At 45.4% G+C, this 23,232-nt stretch overlaps 1 protein-coding gene across 1 annotated transcript in view; it reads right to left on the bottom strand.

Moving 5' to 3' along the window:
• col5a1 (procollagen, type V, alpha 1) overlaps positions 1-23,232 on the bottom strand; it is a 154,071-nt gene that overhangs the window by 6,740 nt on the left and 124,099 nt on the right. The window contains 23 exon segments of the mRNA XM_083794103.1: positions 3,311-3,379; positions 7,070-7,182; positions 7,981-8,308; positions 8,859-8,912; positions 9,022-9,057; positions 9,176-9,229; positions 10,178-10,285; positions 10,567-10,620; positions 11,097-11,150; positions 11,359-11,466; positions 11,598-11,651; positions 11,786-11,839; positions 12,543-12,596; positions 12,698-12,751; positions 14,243-14,350; positions 15,389-15,442; positions 18,298-18,405; positions 18,788-18,841; positions 18,974-19,081; positions 19,218-19,271; positions 19,807-19,860; positions 22,137-22,244; positions 22,841-22,948. Coding sequence (XP_083650229.1) covers positions 3,311-3,379; positions 7,070-7,182; positions 7,981-8,308; positions 8,859-8,912; positions 9,022-9,057; positions 9,176-9,229; positions 10,178-10,285; positions 10,567-10,620; positions 11,097-11,150; positions 11,359-11,466; positions 11,598-11,651; positions 11,786-11,839; positions 12,543-12,596; positions 12,698-12,751; positions 14,243-14,350; positions 15,389-15,442; positions 18,298-18,405; positions 18,788-18,841; positions 18,974-19,081; positions 19,218-19,271; positions 19,807-19,860; positions 22,137-22,244; positions 22,841-22,948 — 1,950 coding nt within the window.

Here is a 23,232-nt window from a genome sequence, read left to right as displayed (position 1 = left end):
AAACATGTACAATAGACTGTTTTAATTCAGATTCTAAAAATCTATTCTACATCCTGACAGTTTTCTGAACAAGCTATGTTTCTATGTCAGTCGTTCTTCAGTCGATTTTTCAAAAATAGCAGACCTACAAGCTCGTAGCGCGCCACTCTGTGGCACGCTATGAGCTTGTAGATCTGCTATTTTTCAATAGCTAAAGCATAACATAATGCTAACACCAAAAGGGGTTCCCGCCCCAAAATGGGTTAAATGAGTGTGTGTTTTATTGTTTCAGTTCTATTGAATGGGGGTTTTAGGTGAATTAAGCGATACTAGAGGTTTGCTATTGTCTATTTATTTAAATGTGCTCGTTAGTTTTTTTTACGCCGATGACCACTTTGAAAAGGACTGCTTTAAGTGAATGCTTTTAAGTGAATGTGGTGCCGCACTCAGGATCTCTTGCCTCGTTGTTGCTAGTACGAGATGCTGCAATCGATCAATACGTTCGACTGTAAATGCTTTGTAATCTAGAAGGATAAGACCACCCGCCTGACAGGGGGGAGGGGAGGGGGGGGAGGGGAGGGGGGGGGAATACATCCACAATGTTCTGGTTTGATGTTAGTAACTGACAGAAAACCACCAGGAAAAGGGTTTCTGTTTCCATACAAACCAGTGGGGATCCATTAGCTCCATCTTTTCTTTGGTTCAGACAAACAGTGACTGACTGAGAGTTCAAAGCAACATGCAATGCAATGCAACGCCACGCCACGCCATGCATGCAGCGCACACACACACACGCACACACACGCACACACGCACACACACACACACACACACAACCTGCTCACCGTGTTACGACTTCTTCCACTGATTGCTCTCTCACAAAAACACACACACACACACACACACACACACGAAATCTCAGACCAATACTCCAACTTGACTGTGGCAGAAAAGATTGACCGTCTTCAAAATGTTATTTGCTTGAGAATTCACTGTAAACTTTTAACCACTTATATACCCTATAGCGACATGTTCTAGGGGGCCACAGGGGGGCCCCGCAACTAAGTTTAAGTGATTAAATAATTAAACATACTTTGAATTGACGTCCTATATGTATACAGTCAAATAGGAGTAGCAGTGCTAACGATAATTTTAGGAGTAACCTCGCTCATCTGTCTGATAAGCCTAGACCAGTGGTTCTCTAAGTGGGATCTGGGGACCCCCCCCCCCCTTCCCCAGGGGTCCTTGAGGGGTAGTTGCAGGGGGTCCCCCAGCAAAATGAGTTTATATTGCATCAAAATCAGTTTAACCACCTTCAAAAGAGCTAAACAATAAAACTTTGGTGGCAAATAGTAAGTAAGTAAAGTAATTTTCAGATGGGGGTCCAATGTTGGGGTCCTTGAGTTGAACGAGGTGGATAGCCACTGGCCTAGACATCTGCATAGAGGTTAGCTACTCCGTTTGTCTTTGTTGCTGTTGGGTAGAAACCCTAAAGTATTTTTTTTTATGTTTTACTTATCGTAAACGAACGCCCTATACTTCATCAGGCGATAGTGTCGACACAAAAGTATAGTGAAAATAGCCGATCTACAAGCTCACAACGCGTCGCCGTGCGACGCGTTGTGAGCTTGTAGATCGGCTATTTTCCTCCGTTTGAATATTAACATTTATAATTTTGGGGACTAAATATTAGGAGGTTTCCACCCGGCAGCGTGGTCTTGCTCTTATACTCCATATATCATCACCATGGAAACCGTTACCTCTTCATCATCAACAGCCCGCAAGGCAGCAGTGACTGAGTACCCAGAATGCCCCTGGGTGGCGACTGACTGAGTGCCGTGACCTTTTGGTTCAGCGCTTTGATTCCACTCCAAAATATATGAGAGAATAGCGCACGTGCGTGTATGTGTGTCTCCCAGTGGTGAAAAAAGTATTAATAGTGGGTTATTAATATGTTGTTTTTTTATATAATTAATACAAATCTGCAATGTAACAACTAGAGTTTTTCAAATTGTCGTAGTAAAAAAATACAATATTTACTTATTTAGAAGTATCAAAAATATGCAAATACTCAAGTAAAGTACAAGTACTTCAAAGTTGTATCTGAAGTACAGCACTTGAGCAAACATACTTTGTAACTTTCCACCACTGCGTGTGTGCGTGCCGTGCACACAGTAGACACTGTGTGTGTGTGTGCGTGCCGTGCACACAATAGACACGGCGTGTGTGCGTGCCTTACACACAGGAGACACAGTGTGTGTGTGTGCGTGCGTGCCGTGCACACAGCAGACACTGTGAGTGTAGTAGTGTACTATAACTAGTGGAGATGAATGAACATCCTCGCGCTTTAAAGATAACTGATTCGCTGGCTTTAACTCGCCGACCTCTATAACTCAAGAGCGGCGGGCCCATTCTTTGGGTATTTTTCACCATATTTGCAAAAGGCAGTTATCAGCAGATATGGCTATTATTCTATGAATCACCGTGTGCGAAAATGTCATGGCACTCCGTCATGTCTAAGTGCTGCTCTCTCACCGTGCCAGAGGTAAGATGGAGCGGATGCTACAGCAAACGCTCCACTCGTAACGACTCTTTTCTTTGTTAATCTATAGCCTATAAAAAAAAAGTCGCCATTCTTCCTTGGCCACATAAAACCTGGGTCTGTAGTCCCCACTTTTGGGGCATGCCTTTATGGGGAGGAACATACATTTTCAGATCTACAAGCTCACACAATGTGCCGTGATGGCTGGCTGTCCTGTTGGCACAGGCTGAGGCCACCGTGTGTTTATGTAATTATTATATGACTGTATATTCTGTCACATTTGTTATTATTATTATGTATACAGATCATGCACCTTATGCATATATTTCACACAGCTCATGTTCTTCTTTCTCAGTTTTCCTTTCTCTTTCCAAGACTGCAATTGATTAAATTTGTTCAACAACCTTTTCTTTTGTTTTACACGCCAATAGTGATTTGGAAAATGAAGCTGAGCTGGGTTGCTGTGTTGTCGTGAGCTTGTAGACGACGGGGCTATTCACGCCAGTGGTGAATACATCTGACCTCTGACCTTCTACGTGAGAGAGCACCACCTATAATACTTGGACTTGGAAGGTGAACGCAGCTCATGCCTGAACCCATGCAAACGGCCATAATAAATAATGCAGCATCCAACAAGCCAAAAAAAGTGTGCCAGAGAATAATATAATACATACTCTGGATAAAACAGCACCATGATGAAACCATGCAGAACCCGTGGCCCTCACAGAACGCCTGGCCCAGGAGAGAGCCAGGACTTCTGGTAGAGCCACAGACCAGGGCCACACTTACCAGGGAACCGCGCTTGTAGTGACTATACCATGAGCCAGGGGAGTCTTTGGGCCATTTTGCCATTTTGCTCTGTAAAATATGAGAGGTGTTAGATGGGGGAAAAAGGATGGGAGTAAAGGGGGGAGTTCGGGGCTTACCAGTTTACCACGTTTGAATTCACTGAACCAGGACCCGGGTGCCTCCTTTACCCAAGACGTGAGTCTAGCCTGGGGGGGGGGGCGAACGGAGGCAACAGGGAGGAACAGAAACAGCAGTTAAATACAATAGTGTGGTTGCCCTTTGGGCAACCACACTAACAAGAACAAACGCCTCGACTGGTAGAAGAACTCTTATCGTCGCTGTCGGCCGGGAAACCTTGTGTACCAAACGCTTAACATTTCAGAAAATGGAAGAGAAGAGATAAAAAAAAGAACCCGTTTTCCAGGAGTTATGATTTTTGTCACAAGCTCTTGTTATTACTTGTTATTGGTTAAAAGTTTAATAAACTCACCAACACACTTAAACCATTTTGGGGCGGGAACCCCTTTTGGTGTTTTAAACATTATGTTATAATTTAGCTATTGAAAAATAGCAGATCTACAAGCTCATAGCGCGCCACTGAGTGGCGCTCTACGAGCTTGTAGGTCTGCTATTTTTGAAGAATCGTGAAAATTATTTTGATTCCGATTTTGAGTCAGGATTTTTAGAATACATTTTGTAAAATCGTTCCCAGGTCAAAGTGGGTTAACCACTTTCAAAATTAAAATAGACAAATAGTGATAATAGGCAATGTGCAATATCACAACCTGTTTTTGCTACTTTTTGTCTTTGCGAGACACACTTGTACGACGAAGAACAACAAGTGTACTTCGTCCAAAAAAAAGAAGAAAAGTAAAAAAATATATATATTGAGAACATGGTTTCTGGCCGACAGACAGCAATGATATTCCCTAGCCGGCCTTTCATCTCTGTTTTCCTTTCCTTGTCCTTTAGGAAGTCTCCCGGCGGCCAGACCTGGAAAAAGCACTTAGGTGAGATCAAACAATCCGAGGCGCGTTGTTGGAAAGGCCTCAGTAAATCATGGCTCTTTGCCGCATGTAAACATTGGCTCGCTGCTGCTAATTGCTGTTGAAATTTTAATTAGTACATTATGAATTAATTAAGATGCGGATAGCCTTGGAAGTGGCTGCAGCCACCAACGCCTCGTCGACATTGGCTGTTATGAGCGTTAGGTGCTGTGCAGCACAGGTGGGCAGAGTGCTGTACAGTAGCTACAAACTGTACTCTGTACTAAAATATTATTGACTGGAATAGAAGCAATAGCAGTCATCCAAATAATGACTTGAGTTTAAGGGCCGCTCACACTAACTATGACACAAATGGACCAACAGGTCCATTTGGGTCCATTTGCACACGTTAAATAAAACATCATAGCAAACAAGGGACCGTGACCACCATCAAAATGGCGTTCCTTGAAATGAAAAGAGTTGAGAATTACTTGCACATGCATCGTACATAGTGAGTGCACAGAATATTTAAAGTGGGCATAGTATAGTAGAGTAACAGTGTGTGTGTGTGTGTGTGTGTGTGTGTGTGTGTGTGTGTGTGTGTGTGTGTGTGTGTGTGTGTGTGTGTGTGTGTGTGCGTGCGTGCGTGCGTGTGTTTGACTGACGGCGTGAGCTCTCCTCTCTGCGTCCCCTCGTGTTCCATCAATGACAGGCCTATAAAAAGGTCTGCTTCATTATTCTGAGCTTAAGTAAATTCTCCGTCCTCTGAGGCCTCGGACGGCCAGTGCGATCATTAAAACGTCCGGTAGCGCCCGGGCCGGGCCAGCCCCCCCCCCCCCCCCCCCCCCCTCCCCTCCCCTCCCCCGACCTGTCAAAAGGCACTGTTTCCAACGTTTCTAACACTGTGTTCCGTTCCCCCCACTCATCCACCCCGGCTCGCAAACTAATGCATTAACCCATTCTGACCTGAGATCAGATTCTAAAAATGTCTTCTACATCCTGACAGTTTTCTGAAAAAGCTATGTGTCTATGTCAGTCGTTCTTCGATTTAAAAAAAAATAGCAGACCTACAAGCTCGTAGCGCGCCACTCGGTGGCGCGCTACGAGCTTGTAGATCTGCTATTTTTGAATTTTTCGAGCTGCTATTTTTCAATAGCTAAAGCATAACATAATGCTAACACCAAAAGGGGTTCCCGCCTAACATGCCTTAACCCATTCTGACCGGGCACCCATTTTGGTGTCAGCATCATGTCATGCTTTAGCTATTGAAAAATAGCAGATCTACAAGCTCATATCGCGCCACCGAGTGGCGCGATAAGAGCTTGTAGGTCTGCTATTTTTTGAAAAATCGAAGAACGACTGACATTTTTAGAATCTGATCTCAGGTCAGAATGGGTTCATCAGACCAGTGTGTGTCCGGCAGAAACCTCGTATGAATCTGATCTCAGGTCAGAATGCCTTAACGAGCCAGCCGGCTTCTCAAGGTGGCTGTCACCTGCCACCTCCTGCGCTGATAAAGCTGGGCCATCAGTCATGGCTGACAGCCTCTGCCCGAGGAGATGGATTGCGGTGGAAAAAACCCGACGACAACGCCTCCACAATGTGGACAGACGGCGCGCGCTCGTCTCCTCTGTGGTTAGTGAGCGACTGTCACAAACCCAACCTATTAACCCATTCTGACCTGAGATCAGATTCATACGAGGTTTCCGCCGGACACACGCTGGTCTGACGAACCCATTCTGACCTGAGATCAGATTCTAAAAATGTCAGTCGTTCTTCGATTTTTCAAAAAATAGCAGACCTACAAGCTCATATCGCGCCACTCGGTGGCGCGATATGAGCTTGTAGATCTGCTATTTTTCAATAGCTAAAGCATAACATGATGCTGACACCAAAATGGGTGCCCGGTCAGAATGGGTTAAAACTCACTGGCCACCAAAGATGTCTTTAACGTCTTTCTATGGTAGGCACAGAGCGCCAAAGACGGTCTTTAGCGTCTATTTTATTATTTCTATTTACTCTCAGCCACCTGCGATCAGCGTCTCCGTTTGCTAGGTTGATAAACCAGAAATGGTCCGTCCGTCAATGAAAGTGTTATTGAAAGTGCAGACCAAGGCGCAGTCGGAGAGATTACATGGACTCACTGGCCTTGGAACGCCTCGGGATCCTCCAGAAGGAAGTTACTAATGTTGCTGTGGAGAGGGAAGTCTGGAGCACTTTGGTGGAGCTGTTGCCCCCGCGACCCGACTACGGATAAGCGGTTGAAGATGGATGGAGTCAATGAGTTTTTTGTAAAACAGTGAAGGAACTCAAGAAGGGTCCAGTGTGTCCTTCTAGGGGACAGGATGGGCTTCAATTCATCATCTACATGTTGGTGATTACGGCGCCGTTTGTGCTAATCATCATGGAAAGGATGCTAATTATGTGGAGTTACTATGTCGCTATATGACGGTCTCCAGAGGAACGGCTCATTAACATGCACGGCAGCGAGCTAGAAAAACAACACAAACATGTAATACATTCACTTATATACAATAGTATACATCCTGAGTTGTTCAACTTTAAATGAACCGGAGAGCTACAATCTACACAGGTAAACGTATCGGTGTGTGTGTGTGTGTGTGTGTGTGTGTGTGTGTGTGTGTGTGTGTGTGTGTGTGTGTGTGTGTGTGCCCCTTACCCCTTCAGATCTCTTGTCAGGGTAGATGCAGCTCTGTGTGTGTGTGTGTGTGTGTGTGTGTGTGTGTGTGTGTGTGTGTGTGTGCCCCCTTACCCCTTCAGATCTCTTGTCAGGGTAGATGCAGCTCTCGCCTCCTGCTGTGAAATTGCAGTGGACCTTGAAGGAATCCCGAGAACAGCCCTGGTTGGGATCAATCCAGTATTCACCTGAGAGAGAGACAGAGAGAGAGAGAGAGAGACAAGCAGAGAGACAGAGAGAGACAAGCAGAGAGACAGAGAGAGACAAGCAGAGAGACAGAGAGAGACAAGCAGAGAGACAGAGAGAGAGAGAGAGAGAGAGGGAGAGAGAGACAGAGAGAGACAGAGACAGAGACAGAGACAGAGAGAGAGAGAGAGAGAGAGAGAGAGAGAGAGAGAGAGAGAGAGAGAGAGATAGTCATGTAACATAATTGACATCATTAGATTCGTTACACAATTTTGTTGTGAAATCAATGGACATAAATAGGGCTGCAACTTATTTGCTTAGTGATTATCGATTATGAATGAATGAATCGATTGAATGAACCACTTCAGCTGTCACAACGTTGTGTGACGATGCTCACAAAGAGCCTCGCAGATCTGCTATTTTGAAATGTGTTTTTTTAGGACAGAATAAGAAAACTCGGTTCCCACCTAGAACAGACTGTGTCAATCTACTTGCAATACGTGTGCAATATTTGTGAAATACTGTGCAATGTTTATTTTTAATCTGTGGTGAATTGGAACTGAACTCAGTTGTACATTCATTCATTCATTCATTCGTACTAACTTTTTTGTGTTGTACGATGTGTTCTCTCTCGCCTCATTCTTTTCTGTTCCATCTGTACTTTTTTATGCTGACTCAGGGACACTGTATGCTCAAGAATTCCATATGCCAAAACGTGCAAAATAGCAAATAAATCTCGTACGCTGTCTAATTCCGGGCAGGGCACACTGTCACATGACTAAGGTAAGTAATAAACGCACCATCGGGGAAGTCCGGGTGGCAGAGGTTCAGGTCCTTGCAGGTACGTGCGGGGTTGGCCTGCGTGCCCAGCGGGTGCTTCATCTGTTCGATCTCCAGCTTCAGTGAGTTGAGCGAGCCAAAGATCTCCTCCATGCCGTCGTCGTAGTCCTTGTAGTTGGCGTCCATGCCCGCGGCGTCCATCATCTGGCTGGCGTCGATGCGCCCGCCGCCGCCCATGCCCATGCCGCCGCCCATGCCCATGCCCATGCTGCCGTCGGCCTGTCGGCGCGTCCGGCCCTTGATGGGCGCGTGCATGGGCAGGGGGTGGATGACGTCGCCAGGAGGGCCCTGGCCAATGAAGAGACGGAGGAGTCAACACGGGAAGCCATTCCACGAGTGTCTTTTCAACTACAAGTGTTTTAAATTGATTCGTGTTGACATCAGGAATGTGGTCCTCTATGTGGTACTCTACGGGGAACTACATTTGGTCACAGGCAAAGTCAGAGCGAGAAGGATGAGACTGTCAGCTGGGCCTGGCAGTGCACCTACTTAGATGCACTGCAGCACGTCAACTAGAGCTCAAGACCCTGATGTTATGTGGAGGGCAGTGATTCAGGAGTCTCTAGTTGGTGTTGGCTAGACCGCACTCTCACATCGCATGCATAAACCATAATAGAAATGCACCACGTCTCTGTGTGTACGTACACAAAGGCTGATAATAATAGGCCTTGCATTACGTTCAATGGGTAATATCTCCCCTGCACAAACAGGCTTTCCATCGTAGCTCAACAGTCACTATAGAGCACACAGGAGACCCCGTACAAGACTAGACTATAGGCTACATTACATCTTTAAGAATGAAATATAACGCTATAACATGAAGAAAACACAAACTTACAGGAGGACCAGGGGCTCCAGGAACACCAGTTTCTCCCTTTGGACCAGTTTGACCCTGAGCAGGACACACGATATTCGTTTAATGGAATGACATTCACACCACGTTATATAAACCCCACAATGTTGAATGTTTCTTGTGTCTGTCGGCTTTCAGGACAACTTACCGACGAGCCCTTAGCTCCTTTGGGACCAGGGGGACCCTACATATAAGATAAGAATCACATGGTTATTGTCTCAAATTGTGAGTGCATTTCAGTACACGCATAATACTGTACATACAATATGAAAATGACACCAGAGAAGAATAAACAGTCTTACAGGTAATCCTGGAGGTCCGATGGGACCCAGGGGTCCTGAAGGGCCATTGATACCCTGGAGAGAAACACAGAAACATTGGGTGAGCTTTGGTACTGTATTGTATGGTGACTGACAACAAATTCATAAAAGGCTGAATAATGCCTAATCTATGCTTGTTCGTACAGCGGTGTCGCACGGCAAAAAAAGAAAAAAGCTTGTACAGTAGGTCAGCTATGTTTGGCATATAAAAAAAATTGGTCTAATATTGACTTTGATGGAGGAAATATATTTGACCTTCGATAAGCTAAAATACCACAGACCACCTATGGGCGGAGCTTGAGGGGGTTCAGGGGGTGCACTGCAATGCACTGCACTGCCCCCTAACTTCTGGCTTCTGACTGTAGTTTGTAATCATCTCTCTTATCATGATATGATGACTCGCTGTATGGCTGTAGTGCATGTGTGTATGTGTGTGAGCTGCTGTACTACGTGCGCGCGGGTACTACGTGTGCGCGGGTGTCGTTGGCCAAGCAGTCGCACCCCCAGGCGTCAAGTTCAAGCTCCGCCTGTGCACCTATACAGTATTGTGATGCTAGGCACTACAATGATGTCTGCGGCACTCCAATAGTGCCAGGAAACATTCTGTTCTAAGTCTCGTCACGATCCAGTCAGCTGTGCATACACCAGCAGCAGTTCCAGATAGATAGACAGATCCACCTGTCATGACCTCGAGTCGTGAGGGAAATTCAGTACACATAACTGCACAATTCCTGTGGAACTCCTCCAAAGTATTACTACTACTACTAACTAAGTAGTACAACAGTTTCAAGCTACCGTAGAATACAGATAGCAAGGATACAGTCGCTCAGTGACATCACAAAACAGTAGTGAGTAATGTATCTTGTAGCTTTAGCACCCCCACGACACTTTCGATAAATGTAATTTTCAGCTGGAAATCTCATTGAAACTCATACATACTGCAGCAATATTCAGTCCAAAATATTTATATATATATTAACTCACGTTGTCTCCTTTGAGTCCAGCCTGTCCCGGGGGCCCGGGAAGGCCCCGGTCACCCTTCTCTCCTTGCTCGCCCGGTGGTCCGATGAGGCCGATGAGGCCGGGATGACCCTGGGATACGCATAGGACAAGACACCGTCAATACAGCCGTCACATCTCACATTAAACCCAGGAGTCCTCCTCCTCTTATTACCATGACATGCCAGGCTAGGGGGCAAACTAATTACACAGCAAATTGGTGGGGTAAGCAGAGTCATTAGTCACCTGTGTTCATGTTACGCAAACGTGTCAAGAAAACGTGCGACTGCCTCCCAATTAATGTATTTGCGGAGGCCGAACGAGACGAGCGTCAGTTTATATCGCCAACGATCAGTCACAATTAAAACACACACCTTTTCTCCCTTGATGCCAGAGTCGCCCTTCATACCGGGTAATCCTGGAGGTCCCTGGGAGAGAATGCAGAGAGGAAAGGGTTAACACACATATGAGAGAGAGAGAGAGAGAGAGAGAGAGAGAGGGGCATATGGCTGTTGTCGGGTGGAAACATTGTATCTCCAAATTCGTACATTTTCAGGAAATGGGGAAAAATATATTATATATCTGTGTTCCAATGGATCCAATGTAGTTATTATTTAGTCACAAGCTCTTGTTGACACTTTACAGTGGTTCAATATTCATTAAACTCACGGACACACTATCACTTTAATACATTTTCTAAAATAGCAGAAAATGGCAGATCTACAGTATAAGCTCACACATTGTTGAGCTTACAGATCCGCTATTCTTTGCTTGACACATTTGCACTACGAAGAAGGGCGTTCGTTTAAAAAAAAGAGTTGAAATACTGGAGATACAAGGTTTGTGCCTGACAGCAGTGCGTGGTATTAGCAGAGAAAGAAGAAGCGCTGGTATTTGTACTCACCATGGGTCCTGGGGGTCCATCTGGGCCTGTTGAACCGGGCAGCCCTTGCTCTCCCTGCACACAAATAGCAATCAGACCGTGTTTTCGCTCATCTCCCTCAAGGAGGCTACGTTCTGTGAATAACACGCTGTGTTCCTTTATTGGAACAGTTCACCTTCACGCTCCGCTATGCGGGGCCGGCGTTCGTCACCCCGTACCCCGATTACCTTTCTCGCGGGACCGTGAAATGTGACGCTATGGAGAGAAATAATATAATACTCACAACGGGACCAGGGATGCCCCTCAGCCCTTCAGATCCTTGCTTGCCAGGTGATCCCTGAGGGCCCACGGGACCCGTCTTTCCTTGGGGACCTTCCATACCAGACTCTCCCTTTGGAGGAAGAAAGCGGGAGAACGTGAACAATCTTCATTCAGCTCGCTATAGCTTCTCTTTACAAAACAACACTGGAGACAACCCATCATATATACAGTATAGATAATGTACTGTTAGCCTTTTCCTACTTTTCCTCCTTTTTCTCCTTGTCTTCCCTCGGGTCCCGAAACTCCAGGGGGTCCCTGGGAGAGAGGAGGGAGACAGAAAGACATGAACCCCACTGCTATCCATGGAAGAAAACATTAGCATTTTGTCGGTTTAATATTTCAGAACATAAAGTGTAAAGTATAACGTAAATTAGCACAAAGGCACTTACTCTCTTTCCTGGTGGGCCAGAGGGACCGGACTCTCCAGTAGGTCCAGGTGAACCCTGCGCCAAGGTGAAAGGGACACTCATTATACAATCGAGTACATTTGCACACCTGGAATCTGTCCTCTGTCTGTCTGTACACTAGGGTCTCTCTGTCTGTACAGGGTGGTGTCTGTCTGTACAGTGTGGTGTGTCTGGGGAGAAGTGTCTTGCCCAAGGACACTGGGAGCCAGGTTCAAACCAGGGGGAACCTTTCTCATTCACACTTGACCCATGCTCTACCCCCTGAGCTACTGTATGTTAACCACTTAAAACAGGAGTCTCTCGGGGCTCTAAATTAGGCCGACTCCAGTTTTTGGCTTTTACACTACAAATCTTTGGCGAAAATGGCTGCTCTACAAGCTAGATCGGCTATTTATTTGTTTTCGCAGAATGTTCTCCACAAGAGAAGGAGCGGATTCAACTCATTAAGGCCTGGTCTAAGTACATTCCTTTTTTTTTTTGAAGATATTTTTTTGCGGCTTACGCCTTTTATTGATTTTTTAAGGGACAGACAGTAGGCTGACAGGAAACGGGAGAGAGATGGGGGGATGACATGCAGTAAAGGCCGTGTCGGGTCCGGGAGTCGAACCCGCGGCACACTGCGACTGGATTACCAGTCCGGTGCCCAGACCGTTACGCTACGGCCTGGGCCTCTGAGTACATTCCTGATTGAAGTGCATGTACTGTAACAATTTATGATGAAAAAAAATAAGTTGCTCACAGCTTGACCGGCCTCTCCGTCGTCTCCCTTGTCACCGGGCACACCGTCTAAACCCTGCGTGTGGAGGAAAGAACAAGAATGTTGTGATGTTGCACCACTTCATCGTTAATATTACAATTCTCATGATACACAACACAGAATGTTTTGTTACTTACAGCCACGCCAGGCTCTCCAGGGGGGCCAGGATCACCGGGGAAACCGCTCGGACCCTGAAAACATCCACAAAAGTGTTGCATCATGTAAAAGACCAAAGCATTGAAGGCATGCATTATTAACCAACACCCGATTTTACCCTCGCAGTTGCATCACTGTGGTTGAGCTGGGCGTGAACTTGTAGGTACGCACTTTTCTGTACTTTCCGAACACATAATTTGCTATCATACAACACCACTTTTAAACATTACTACATTGATGCCTGATCCGTTTATGTAGGAGGAGCTATTAACACATTCTGACCTGAGATCAGATTCATACGAGGTTTCCACTGGACACACACTGGTCTGATGAACCCATTCTGACCTGAGATCAGATTCTAAACTAGAAAAAGTGCCCTTCCGGGCACAGGTCTCCACCAGGTTATCCACAGATCCGTGCAGTTAGAGGTAAAAACAGTGGCCAGTTATAGCGCCACCTTGAGGCTGAGTTGAAATTGTTCATGTGGCATTTCGTCCTCGGCCTAGTGGGAATGTGGGTGCACAATTTCACGGAAATCACGCGATGTGTTCATGATTTGCAGCATTTTGTTTGAAACTGAGCACTCCTGTGAACTTTGGAAGCCAATCTTAACCAATCAGGATGGAGTCTGATAAATCTGAAAGACCCGTTTCGTTGAATGGCTCTAGAGAGACTGTGTAGCAATTTGCGTGATGTTTGGACAAAATCTGTAGGTGTACTGTGCAAAAACGTGTTTTGCACAAAGCGGCCTCCTGGTGGCGCTATAACAGGCCGTTCTGGAAAGTTTGGGGCAGAGGTTCATGGTTGGCATCCAGGGAGTGTGTGTGCAAAATATGGCATTGAAAAACTTGTTTTGCACAAAGCGGCCTCCTGGTGGCGCTATAACAGGCCGTTCTGGAAAGTTTGGGGCAGAGGTTCATGGTTGGCATCCAGGGAGTGTGTGTGCAAAATATGGCATCGACCGGGTTAACGGTGGCCGAGATTAGCTGTTCACGGACACACGGACACACGGACACACGGACACACGGACACACGGACGGACGGAGTGCAAAACATACTCTCTCCCCATGCCTTCGGCCTGGTGGAGACAAAAATGTCAGTCGTTCTTCAATTTTTCAAAAAATAGCAGACCTACAAGCTCGTATCGCGCCACTCGGTGGCGCGATATGAGCTTGTAGATCTGCTATTTTTAAATAGCTAAAGCATAACATGATGCTGACACCAAAATGGGTGCCCGGTCAGAATGGGTTAAGCACACTATAGATGATGTCAGTGGTTTTAGCTTAACTTTTTAGCTCAAGACAGGTTATTTTCACTACGTCTTGTAGTGACAAGTTGTGATTTTTTCTTCTTCGTTTTATTTCGTTTTATTTTATTCGCAACCCACAAAAATCGGTCCGCGGACCACAAGTGGTTCCGTCTCTTCACCCCCAGAATGGGGTTACCTGCATGGGGTTCACCATGATATGTATGCAAGCACTCCATTAAAATAACAGCAGATGAAATGTTGGGAGCTGAAAACTTACAGGACTGCCTTTGGGACCGTCGTCTCCGGGTGGGCCCTTGGGCCCAGGGGGGCCAGCAGAGCCAGCGGGACCCGACTCTCCCTTCTCTCCTCGTTCTCCTCGCGCACCCTGGGATGGCAGCAGAGCAAGTTATATATATATACAATTTACAATTTAGCAGACGCTCTTAATCCAGATCAATTTACAATAAGCAAGAACAGAAAGCATGGCAATACATCACATACATAAAAAGTAGTTATCATGAAACATGCGTAAGCTAAGAACGTAACAGTGGAATATCTGTATAATGAAACTATACTATACTATACATATAAAGTGCTAGGACTACATAAAATGCAATTCTAGTGCTGTCTACGTAACATGCTATAAGTCTGTCTAAAATACTATCTGTTCAAAGACAACAGGGTGGTCTTTGTGCATGAGGGGATTATTATTATTTGCATAAGTAGATCTGAAAACGGGAGAAACAGCTCAGCGGATTGTTGTTATCATGAGACGTGGCAAAGCTGGTGTCGTAATATTATTTTGTCATTCAAATTAATTCCATACTTTGCTCTGTTGACTGACAGTTGGGTCTGTTTTTTTTTTTGTTCTGTGATAGTAGGATATTGTTGTTTCACTTCTGTACTTGTCTTCTGTGTTTTGTTATAGACCTTTGAGGCTATAGGCCTCTTTGTGACAGGGTCTGTCTGTCTGTCCGGTACTAATCTCACAAACCGCTGGACCGATCAGCACCAAAATGAATAATTTAATTGGTTAATTAACAAAAAAAGGGAAAGAAATCCCACATAATGATTTATACTTCTGCTTTTTTCTTTTTTTTTACTCTTATTGTATAATGGAAGTCAGTGGGGCTGTGATGGGTTTGAAAACTTTCCCGAATTTGGAAAGTGGAAAGTAGGTCATGTTTCTTAAACAACGTAGTGCGTAGAATGACAATGCTTACGTTGACGTGTTTGGCAACACGCCAACGTGTTGTGAGCTCGTAGCGTCCATAGAAGATCGCCGGCTCCTATGGAATCCGAATGACTGAAATGGGAACTTTAATCCGCGGGATCCTGAGGTCCATAATAATGTCCTAGTTTGTCGGGCGGGTGACTGTGTTGTAAAAAATAAGGGTTGACAAGAAAGATAGAAATCACTCACCGGTGGGCCAAGTTCTCCCTGAAGGCCTGGCTCTCCTGTTTCACCAGAATCTCCCTGGGGGGAGAGAGAGAGAGAGAGAGAGAGAGAGAGAGAGATTAAACATAAGGGGCATGCCGTATAGCATATCACACAGCTTATATGATGATCTAGCAGCGTTTAAAAAAAAAGAAAAGAAAAATCTCTTCAAATCTATTATATTACAGCAGCAGCCTGCACTGTCCCAGACAGTGACCTGGCTCACCCGGGTGACAGAAAGCGATGACACAACAGATTTCAATCCATCAAGTGCAGCCAGAATAGATGGGGTGGCTGGGAGCAGGAGGTATTATGACCCCGGGGTCATCCATGGACTCTGTCCCATATATCTCTGCCTCTTCCCCCCCCCAGCCCCATGTCTTATTAGGCGACGGCCGTGTTTGCTTGCCTATACACAATGGGTGCTGTCGTTATTCACTGTCACATGCTGCACTGTTGCGTGCGCCCGCATCTTCTCCACACGAAATGTTATAGCCTTACGCCAGTGGTTCTCAACATAGGGTCTGGTGCCCCGCCCAGGGGTCCTTGGGGGAGTTCCAGGACGTCCTCCCCAGCTAAATGGTCGACAACTGGAAAGGAAAACAAACACTCCAGGAGTGTACAAATGTAACCATGAAAGAACCCTTTCGTGGTCTGTAACTCCCAGAGTTGAATTAACACTGAGGAGTGTAGGTTAGGGTCTCAGAGATTATGATTTTAAATTAAAAAGCTAAATCAAAAGAGGCTCCGGGGGGGGCCTGATAATCACTGGCATACAGCCTAGTGTCAACGAGACAGGACGGCACGGGAGCAGGAGGTCATTGAGGCGCGAGGTCGACTCAGGCGAGTCGTGTACCGAGCTGACCTGCGGCTGCTTTGACGAGCATATCGTCGACTGACTAACCAACCACGCTAAATCACAGACTGGCCTCCTTCCCGCCTCGTACGCTTTACCCTCCTAGCGCCCCATATGGCCGTTTAAATGTTTTTCCCCGCTACACTGTAAAAGGAACAAAGGCACTGGAGCACCTCGAGAAGGTTTTAAGCCCTTTATTGAAGGTGCGGTAGAAGGAATATCACACAGCTGGTGCATCTTCATGTGATTATGACCCGATGAAGAGGCAGATGTTTTTGTGCCCCAGCTGCTTGGAATGATTATACTAAGAGGAAGATCAGTTCTTCTATAAAACAACTGTCAATTTAAAACCTTGACTACAGACCTACCCATTATGTGTAAGGGAGAAATTGTATGCTATTCTTTTATTAGTAACTGTGTGATTAAAAAAAACAAATCCTGTAAATGAGGCCAACCTCTCAGTGTCCCTTCAAGAATAAAATACACATTTCGATAAAAAGGCTCTGATGAAGCGAATTTACATTATTATATTATATATTTCTCAGCATTGATGAACTTGCTTGACCAATTACAATCAGGCAGTCAGGGAAGATTGAGTCAGTCAATGTGTGTTGACTCTGCTGGTGTCAGACGTATTCGTACAGTATGTATGCATGTTACAGAGCTGTAAATACATCTTTCTATAATCTCTAGCATTGAGTCAAGGTTATGCTGATCTTTTGAGAGTTTCAATTCCGCTTTTGGTCTGGAGACCATAAATGAAGTCAGGATGTCCACGTCAGTTCCAGTGCCCTTTTTTTTATGCATCTTTACAATGTCCAACTCATTATCAATCAATATGCGGGCAGCCGTTAAAATCTGTTGAGAGTTGGAGCATTACAGTGAGTGTGTATCTGTTTATACACACACACACACGGGGGGGGGGGGGGCTACACTACAGCATATCGCCAGGGCCATCTAATAACGATAAGATGCCGGCTCAGCTGAAAGCCAGATTAGCTGAACGAGCAACTGTGTTGAGGTGAGCTGTTGTTTGCCGAGGAGATGGACAGCACCGTCCGGGGGGACATTCTCCGGGGGGGTGGCGAAGGTGATTCTATTGACTGGTCCAGATAAAACAAATCACGCCACCGCCACTGAGAGAAAGTGCTGAGAGTGGAAGTGCGCTGTAGTGTGGCGGCCTGAGTTGGCGGCCTGAGTTGGCCAACACAGAGGCTTTTCGTAATGAAAAGCCAAAGCACAAATAAGAGTTGAGGCTTTTTTTAAGAGCCATAAATGGGTCCGGCACCTTAGCATTTTACGTACAGTACCCGCCTGAGTGTTTATTCATCCTGTCACTACACCTCTCCGTCACGCCACACCAGCGGAACTGATCCAGTCCCGGTTAAAAAGGGAGAGAATTATGTGGCGTAGCCACATCAAATATTAATAGCAGCAAAAGCCTTGCAAACAGGAATCAGTCACAATCTTTGCCTGCACCAGGCACTCAAACTGACAATTACGCTGCTGGCGCACTGAGGCCTGTGCCATAAAACATAGCTAAAGCGATAAACAAAGCATTTATCTCATGGAGAAGTGCTAGAATGGTTTACCAGTTGAACACTGGCCGTTGTTTGTACGATGGTCTAAACAGGAGCTGTGTACAGCGTGTTCTATCATTTATTCACTTGGTACAGCGCTGCGGAGCGGAGCTACACTTAAACAATAATGCAGTGCTCATGGACTGAAGCATAGCAATACAAATAAAAAAGTCATGACTGAAAACTTTTGTTAGGCTAAGTTCCAATCTGTCATTTGTGAAGCCGCGCCAAAGGATACAGCAGGAACCTACAACCAACCAGTTTATGGAAGATGCTTATGAACATGGATTGGTTCGACCAATTCAAATACTATAAAGGTTGAGAACCACTGCTTTGGTGGAAGCCAAGAGTTAGCCAATGGAAAGACATGTTGGATTCTATCAGGATCCAAATGACTGTAATGGCGACTGAGCGCTTGTATCCATGAGTGTACTGTAGATAAATGAACATTACTGTACCTTCTCTCCAACAGATCCTGGGTTTCCAATGCCGCCTGGGGGTCCCTGGGGGCCATCAGCTCCTGGGGGTCCGGAGGGGCCTCTGGGGCCAGGAGGGCCGGGTGGACCCTGGGAGACAAAGGAAAGTGTGAGAGTCCGTCAGTCCGACTGGTAAAACACGCTTCTTACACACAGTAGAAGTCAATTAGAATCATTGATGTTTTACATTACTACGGTGTATTGAAATGTTATTGTGATTATGTTTAGATTGCATTTACGCCATGTTGCATTTATGTTTACATGTTTTAAATGACTTTGTGTTGATGTTTAATTAGTACACTACCGACAATAACGCCGCCCAGCAGGGAATACAGTAACTGGGCTCCTATAGCTATATCTCTGGTACAATATGCAGTATGCATCATGCATTATCCCCGACAAAAAGCACTTCAGAAAGAATGTGCGCTGGCCATGCTGTGTACGATGAATTATAAGTCGTCACAACTCTTACCATTTGACCGACATCTCCAGTTTCACCTTTCTCACCGGGGGGACCAGGCAGACCCTGAACAGAGGAAGGAAATTGAAAGGATGCTTGAATGCTAATCGCCCTGCAGATCCTCAAAGATGAAAAATACAAATCACAGATTTAGCATTCCATAATGTCCCATAATGTCCCATAATGTAATAACCCAACCTGCAGCCCCACGGGACCCGGGGGTCCGGGGAAGCCTCTGGATCCTTCGTCTCCCTTCTGTCCAAATAGACCCTGCTGACCTCTGGGACCCGGCTCACCATCTGCACCCTGCACGCCGGGAGGAAGGGAAGGAAGGACGGACGGACGGACACAGGAGGAAATAGATGAGGTGAGTGAGGTGAGCGTCGAGAGGGGCTCAATACTAACGGATACTCTATTATTGGACCAGAATGGGAACACTTACAGCGGGACCAGGAGCTCCGACCGGTCCTTGAGGCCCAGTTGGACCGGGGGGACCCTGCCAAGAGGAGAGGAGAGAACATAAGCGTTAATGGACTCGTTAGTCGTCAATGATGTATGGATTAGAGACCTTTATTGATCCCGCGAGGGAAATTCACTTCTCGTTGCAGTAGGGCAGATATGAAACACAGAAAAACATATCGTTTGGGAAAAAAGCGTAAGGAGGTAGTAACAAACTACCTTTAGGAATAAAGTACCAGAAACCATCTATATTACAGTACAGTACTAAATTACAGCCCTCTGCACACCTAGGACCAGCGAGGCCTATGAGCTATTAACAGCTAATAGATGTACAGTACAAGTAGTCAAAGTGCACTAGCAGTATATTAAAAGTAGCCAATATAATTTAACTGTTAAATGAACAGTATCGACTGCAGTAAAAGTATACAGTCAAGGTTCGCTAACGGTGTATTGAGCTGTATCAACAGTATTAACAATTATACCCCACGTCATCCAAAGACATGCCTGTTTAGTCACTGAAACTTTAACGAAGAATAAAGCTATATATAAATATAAAGTTAATAATCACTCACGTGTTCTCCCTTGTCACCTTTGCCTCCCTTCTGGCCTGGTTCTCCAAGCTCTCCCTGAAGATGACACACACACAAACACGCACACGCACACGCACACACACACACACACACACACACACACACACACACACACACACACACACACACACGACATTGATTGACATGTAAAAGGGCACACAAGGAATGAATAATATTAAGATTGTTTTGATCAAGCATCATATGGAACATGTATAAATACATTTTTCTGTATTTTTCTGTACTGTATTAATGGTATTCTTTTTATCCTTCATATATAGAGATGTGGTACTGCCCTCCGTCAATTGGCACATTCTTCGTCAAGCAGTCAAATATACTGAGCAACATTTATTTTATTCAGAAACTGATGTCTAATTGCAGAAGAAATATTCTCCACCGAGGCCAAAAAATAAATAATATAAACTGCTTTAATCAACCGATGCAGAATCGTTCACGGCCGAATCGGGATTTGGATACTAATCCTGCATCTGTAATAGCAATTTTATAAAGATTTTTAAAAAGAAAAGAAAAGGAGTACTTTTGAACCCCAGTCTCCCTAGTAGACACTAGAATATTTATTATTTCAGAACTTTTATGAATTTCTCCAAACTCCAAAGTCTTTGGAGGAGACAGAAAAATACAATAGAGCACGTACATCCATCCACTAACTAAACTCCAGGTGCTGGGCCGAGGTCAATAATAGAACAGAAAATAAGGTCCACACACTGGACTAAGCTTAACAATGTATTGAAGGTTCCTTACAAAGTGGACAAGTGGTTTCGAAGCAGTGAGGCTCGAAACGTCCACTTTGGTGTAAGGAGCCTTCAATATAAGCTTTGGAGCTTAGTCCAGTGTTTTGGACCTTATTTTCTTTGAATCTTTGAACTAGGAGAAACACAATTTCTGTCCCTTAAAGCTGCTTGCGGATGGAAAAACAAAAAAAGCAATCTTGACATTGGATCCATCTGAAGTGAACACAGGTTATTTTTTTCCCCTTCCATTCCTTAAAAAGTAACATACAAGGCGATCGCCCAGACAGCGACGACATATGTCCCGTCAGCCTCCTCTCTGATACGGATTGAGCTATAACTCACGACTGAAGGTGGGCTTGACGAGAGAGAGAGAGAGAGAGAGAGAGAGAGAGAGAGAGAGAGAGAGAGAGAGAGAGAGAGAGAGAGAGAGAGAGAGAGAGAGAGACAGAGATAGAGACAGAGATAGAGACAGAGAAAGAGAGAGAGAGAAAGAGGTGAGTCATTCGTGAACAAGAACAAGAACCATGCAACCTGCTTGCATCACCACACTAGTCCAGGCAACATCACGAAGCAGCCCAATTTAAAAGCCACTCATGTGAGTGTGTTTGAACTTTGGAGAGGAGGTGGGAAAAAGAAAATATTTACTCCGACTCAAAGTAAATCCTTTCAGGTGGCAGGGCCTGTGTTCTACTGGAACACAATTAGACTGCTTAATAAAGCCTTTGCTGTTTGTCCATTCCCTCCGGACAGGACTTATAATGAGAAAATGTCAGAGTCTGTGTAAACGTTAGCTTGTGAGATCCTTGTTATCTGCATGCCAAACAACCTCCATGTCCCTCTCTACACCGCAGGGACAGAGCCTCCAGGCCAGTTAAGAAGAAACTAAGGCATTCTTCAAAGGTATTAAAGTTGATCTCTCTGCAAACGTTGTCTCGGGTGCGTATGTGTGCATTTGAGTGTGTGTGTGTGTTAAATTAAGTAATCTACTCACACAACACTCTGATGGACACCGCTTTCGCTCTAACTCACCCATGTGTAACACATTCATATATATGAATAGTATACAGTACATGCCAATCAAGAGGATCTTTGCCTGTCAATCATCTCAGGCAGCCTGCATCGTAGTCGAGAGGCGAGATCAATTATGACTCATGCCTAGTCGCACATAACTGTGTGCGCTTCGGCACGCACGGACGCATGCTGCCATTTGCAAAGATAACACTTCACACTGTCAGTCACATGCAGTAATGCAATTAACATGTACAAGGGTGACTTCACAGTCAAACCGGTTTGTCACGGAGGGGTGGTACGACGCAACACCGTTTCAAATGTTCTGCCTTATGTCGAGGGGGCAACTTAACTTCGGTATAAAGTTAAGGCTTCCATGTCGTTCAGGTGCAAAAGCCATCACGATGACGCCTTCGAAACGCGCTGCAGATAATGCCTAGGCTTTTTTGTAAGTGCCCCTGTCACTGTGCGCAACATTCACTGCTATATCCATGCAGACTTGTGCTATACGACAGTGCTATTGAGTCTGACAGCAGACCACAGTTTGACACATACCTTGTCTCCGTCCTCTCCAGGGGGTCCGGGCGGTCCTCCGGGACCCGGCAGACCCACTGGTCCTTGGATACCGTCCCTACCAGCCGGGCCTTGAGGTCCTTTCTCTCCCTAACAGAAGAGGAATTCATTGCAGAACATTTTTCAGTCACGTTTGAAATGGCCTCGAAACGGCGTGAAACTCAGCGGTGCTCAAAGTGGGGTTGAGAGGTTTCCCAGGTGGGTCCCACCACGCTAAATGACTGACAGTTAGGAACCAAATGGACCGTTTCGGGTCTGTAACTATGAGAGTGTACAATTGGAACCAAATGGACCCGTTTGAAGACTCTCAGACTTATGGGAGTCTGTGGTTTACTGCATACCAAACTGGGGGTCCTTGAAATGTAAATGTTTGTGAACATGGTGGCCCACCATGTTCACAATAGGGCCCACTATTGTAAACAAGTGTAATACTTCATGTAATACTTTATGGTGGCGTCCACAGTTAACAGTTTTGTATTGAGTTGTGCTTGAAATGTACTATAATTCTCCAATCTGTTAATAAATTCATCAATCAATCAATCAATCAATCAATCAATCATGTGAACCACTGGTGTAAATAATATGCTGTGAATTTTAAAACGAAAGCATTGAAGCAGATACACAACTTCCATCACATGTGTATCTCAGTGAAAGATCCAAGACAGACTATATAACTATATCCTTACCGGTCCACCTTTCTCTCCAGACGGGCCGGGGGGTCCTTGAGGTCCTGGCCGCCCGGGAAGACCGGTGGGTCCAGCAGGGCCGGCACCACCGCGCTCACCAGGAGAACCCTGCGGGGGTCAGAGGTCACATTTACAATCATGTCGCAAGGTTAACCATAATTATGAACCCTATAGCTATAGCGTCCATATTGTGGGGGCTAACATTGGCTGACAAATGTGTTTATTTTTGGTGAACATATTTAGATATTTTGGAGATGGAAAAAAAGGAAATAGTATAGTCCTATAATTACTCAACTGTGTGTGTGTGTGTGTGTGTGTGTGTGTGTGTGTGTGTGTGCGCGTGTGTGTGTGTGTGTGTGTGTGTGTGTGTGTGTGTGTGTGTGTGTGTGTGT

Source organism: Protomyctophum parallelum (assembly GCF_964188405.1).
Source record: "Protomyctophum parallelum genome assembly, chromosome: 21".
Taxonomy (NCBI): domain Eukaryota; kingdom Metazoa; phylum Chordata; class Actinopteri; order Myctophiformes; family Myctophidae; genus Protomyctophum; species Protomyctophum parallelum.
The sequence above is the reverse complement of the archived record's forward strand: the minus strand, read 5'-3'. Positions and strand labels throughout refer to the sequence as shown.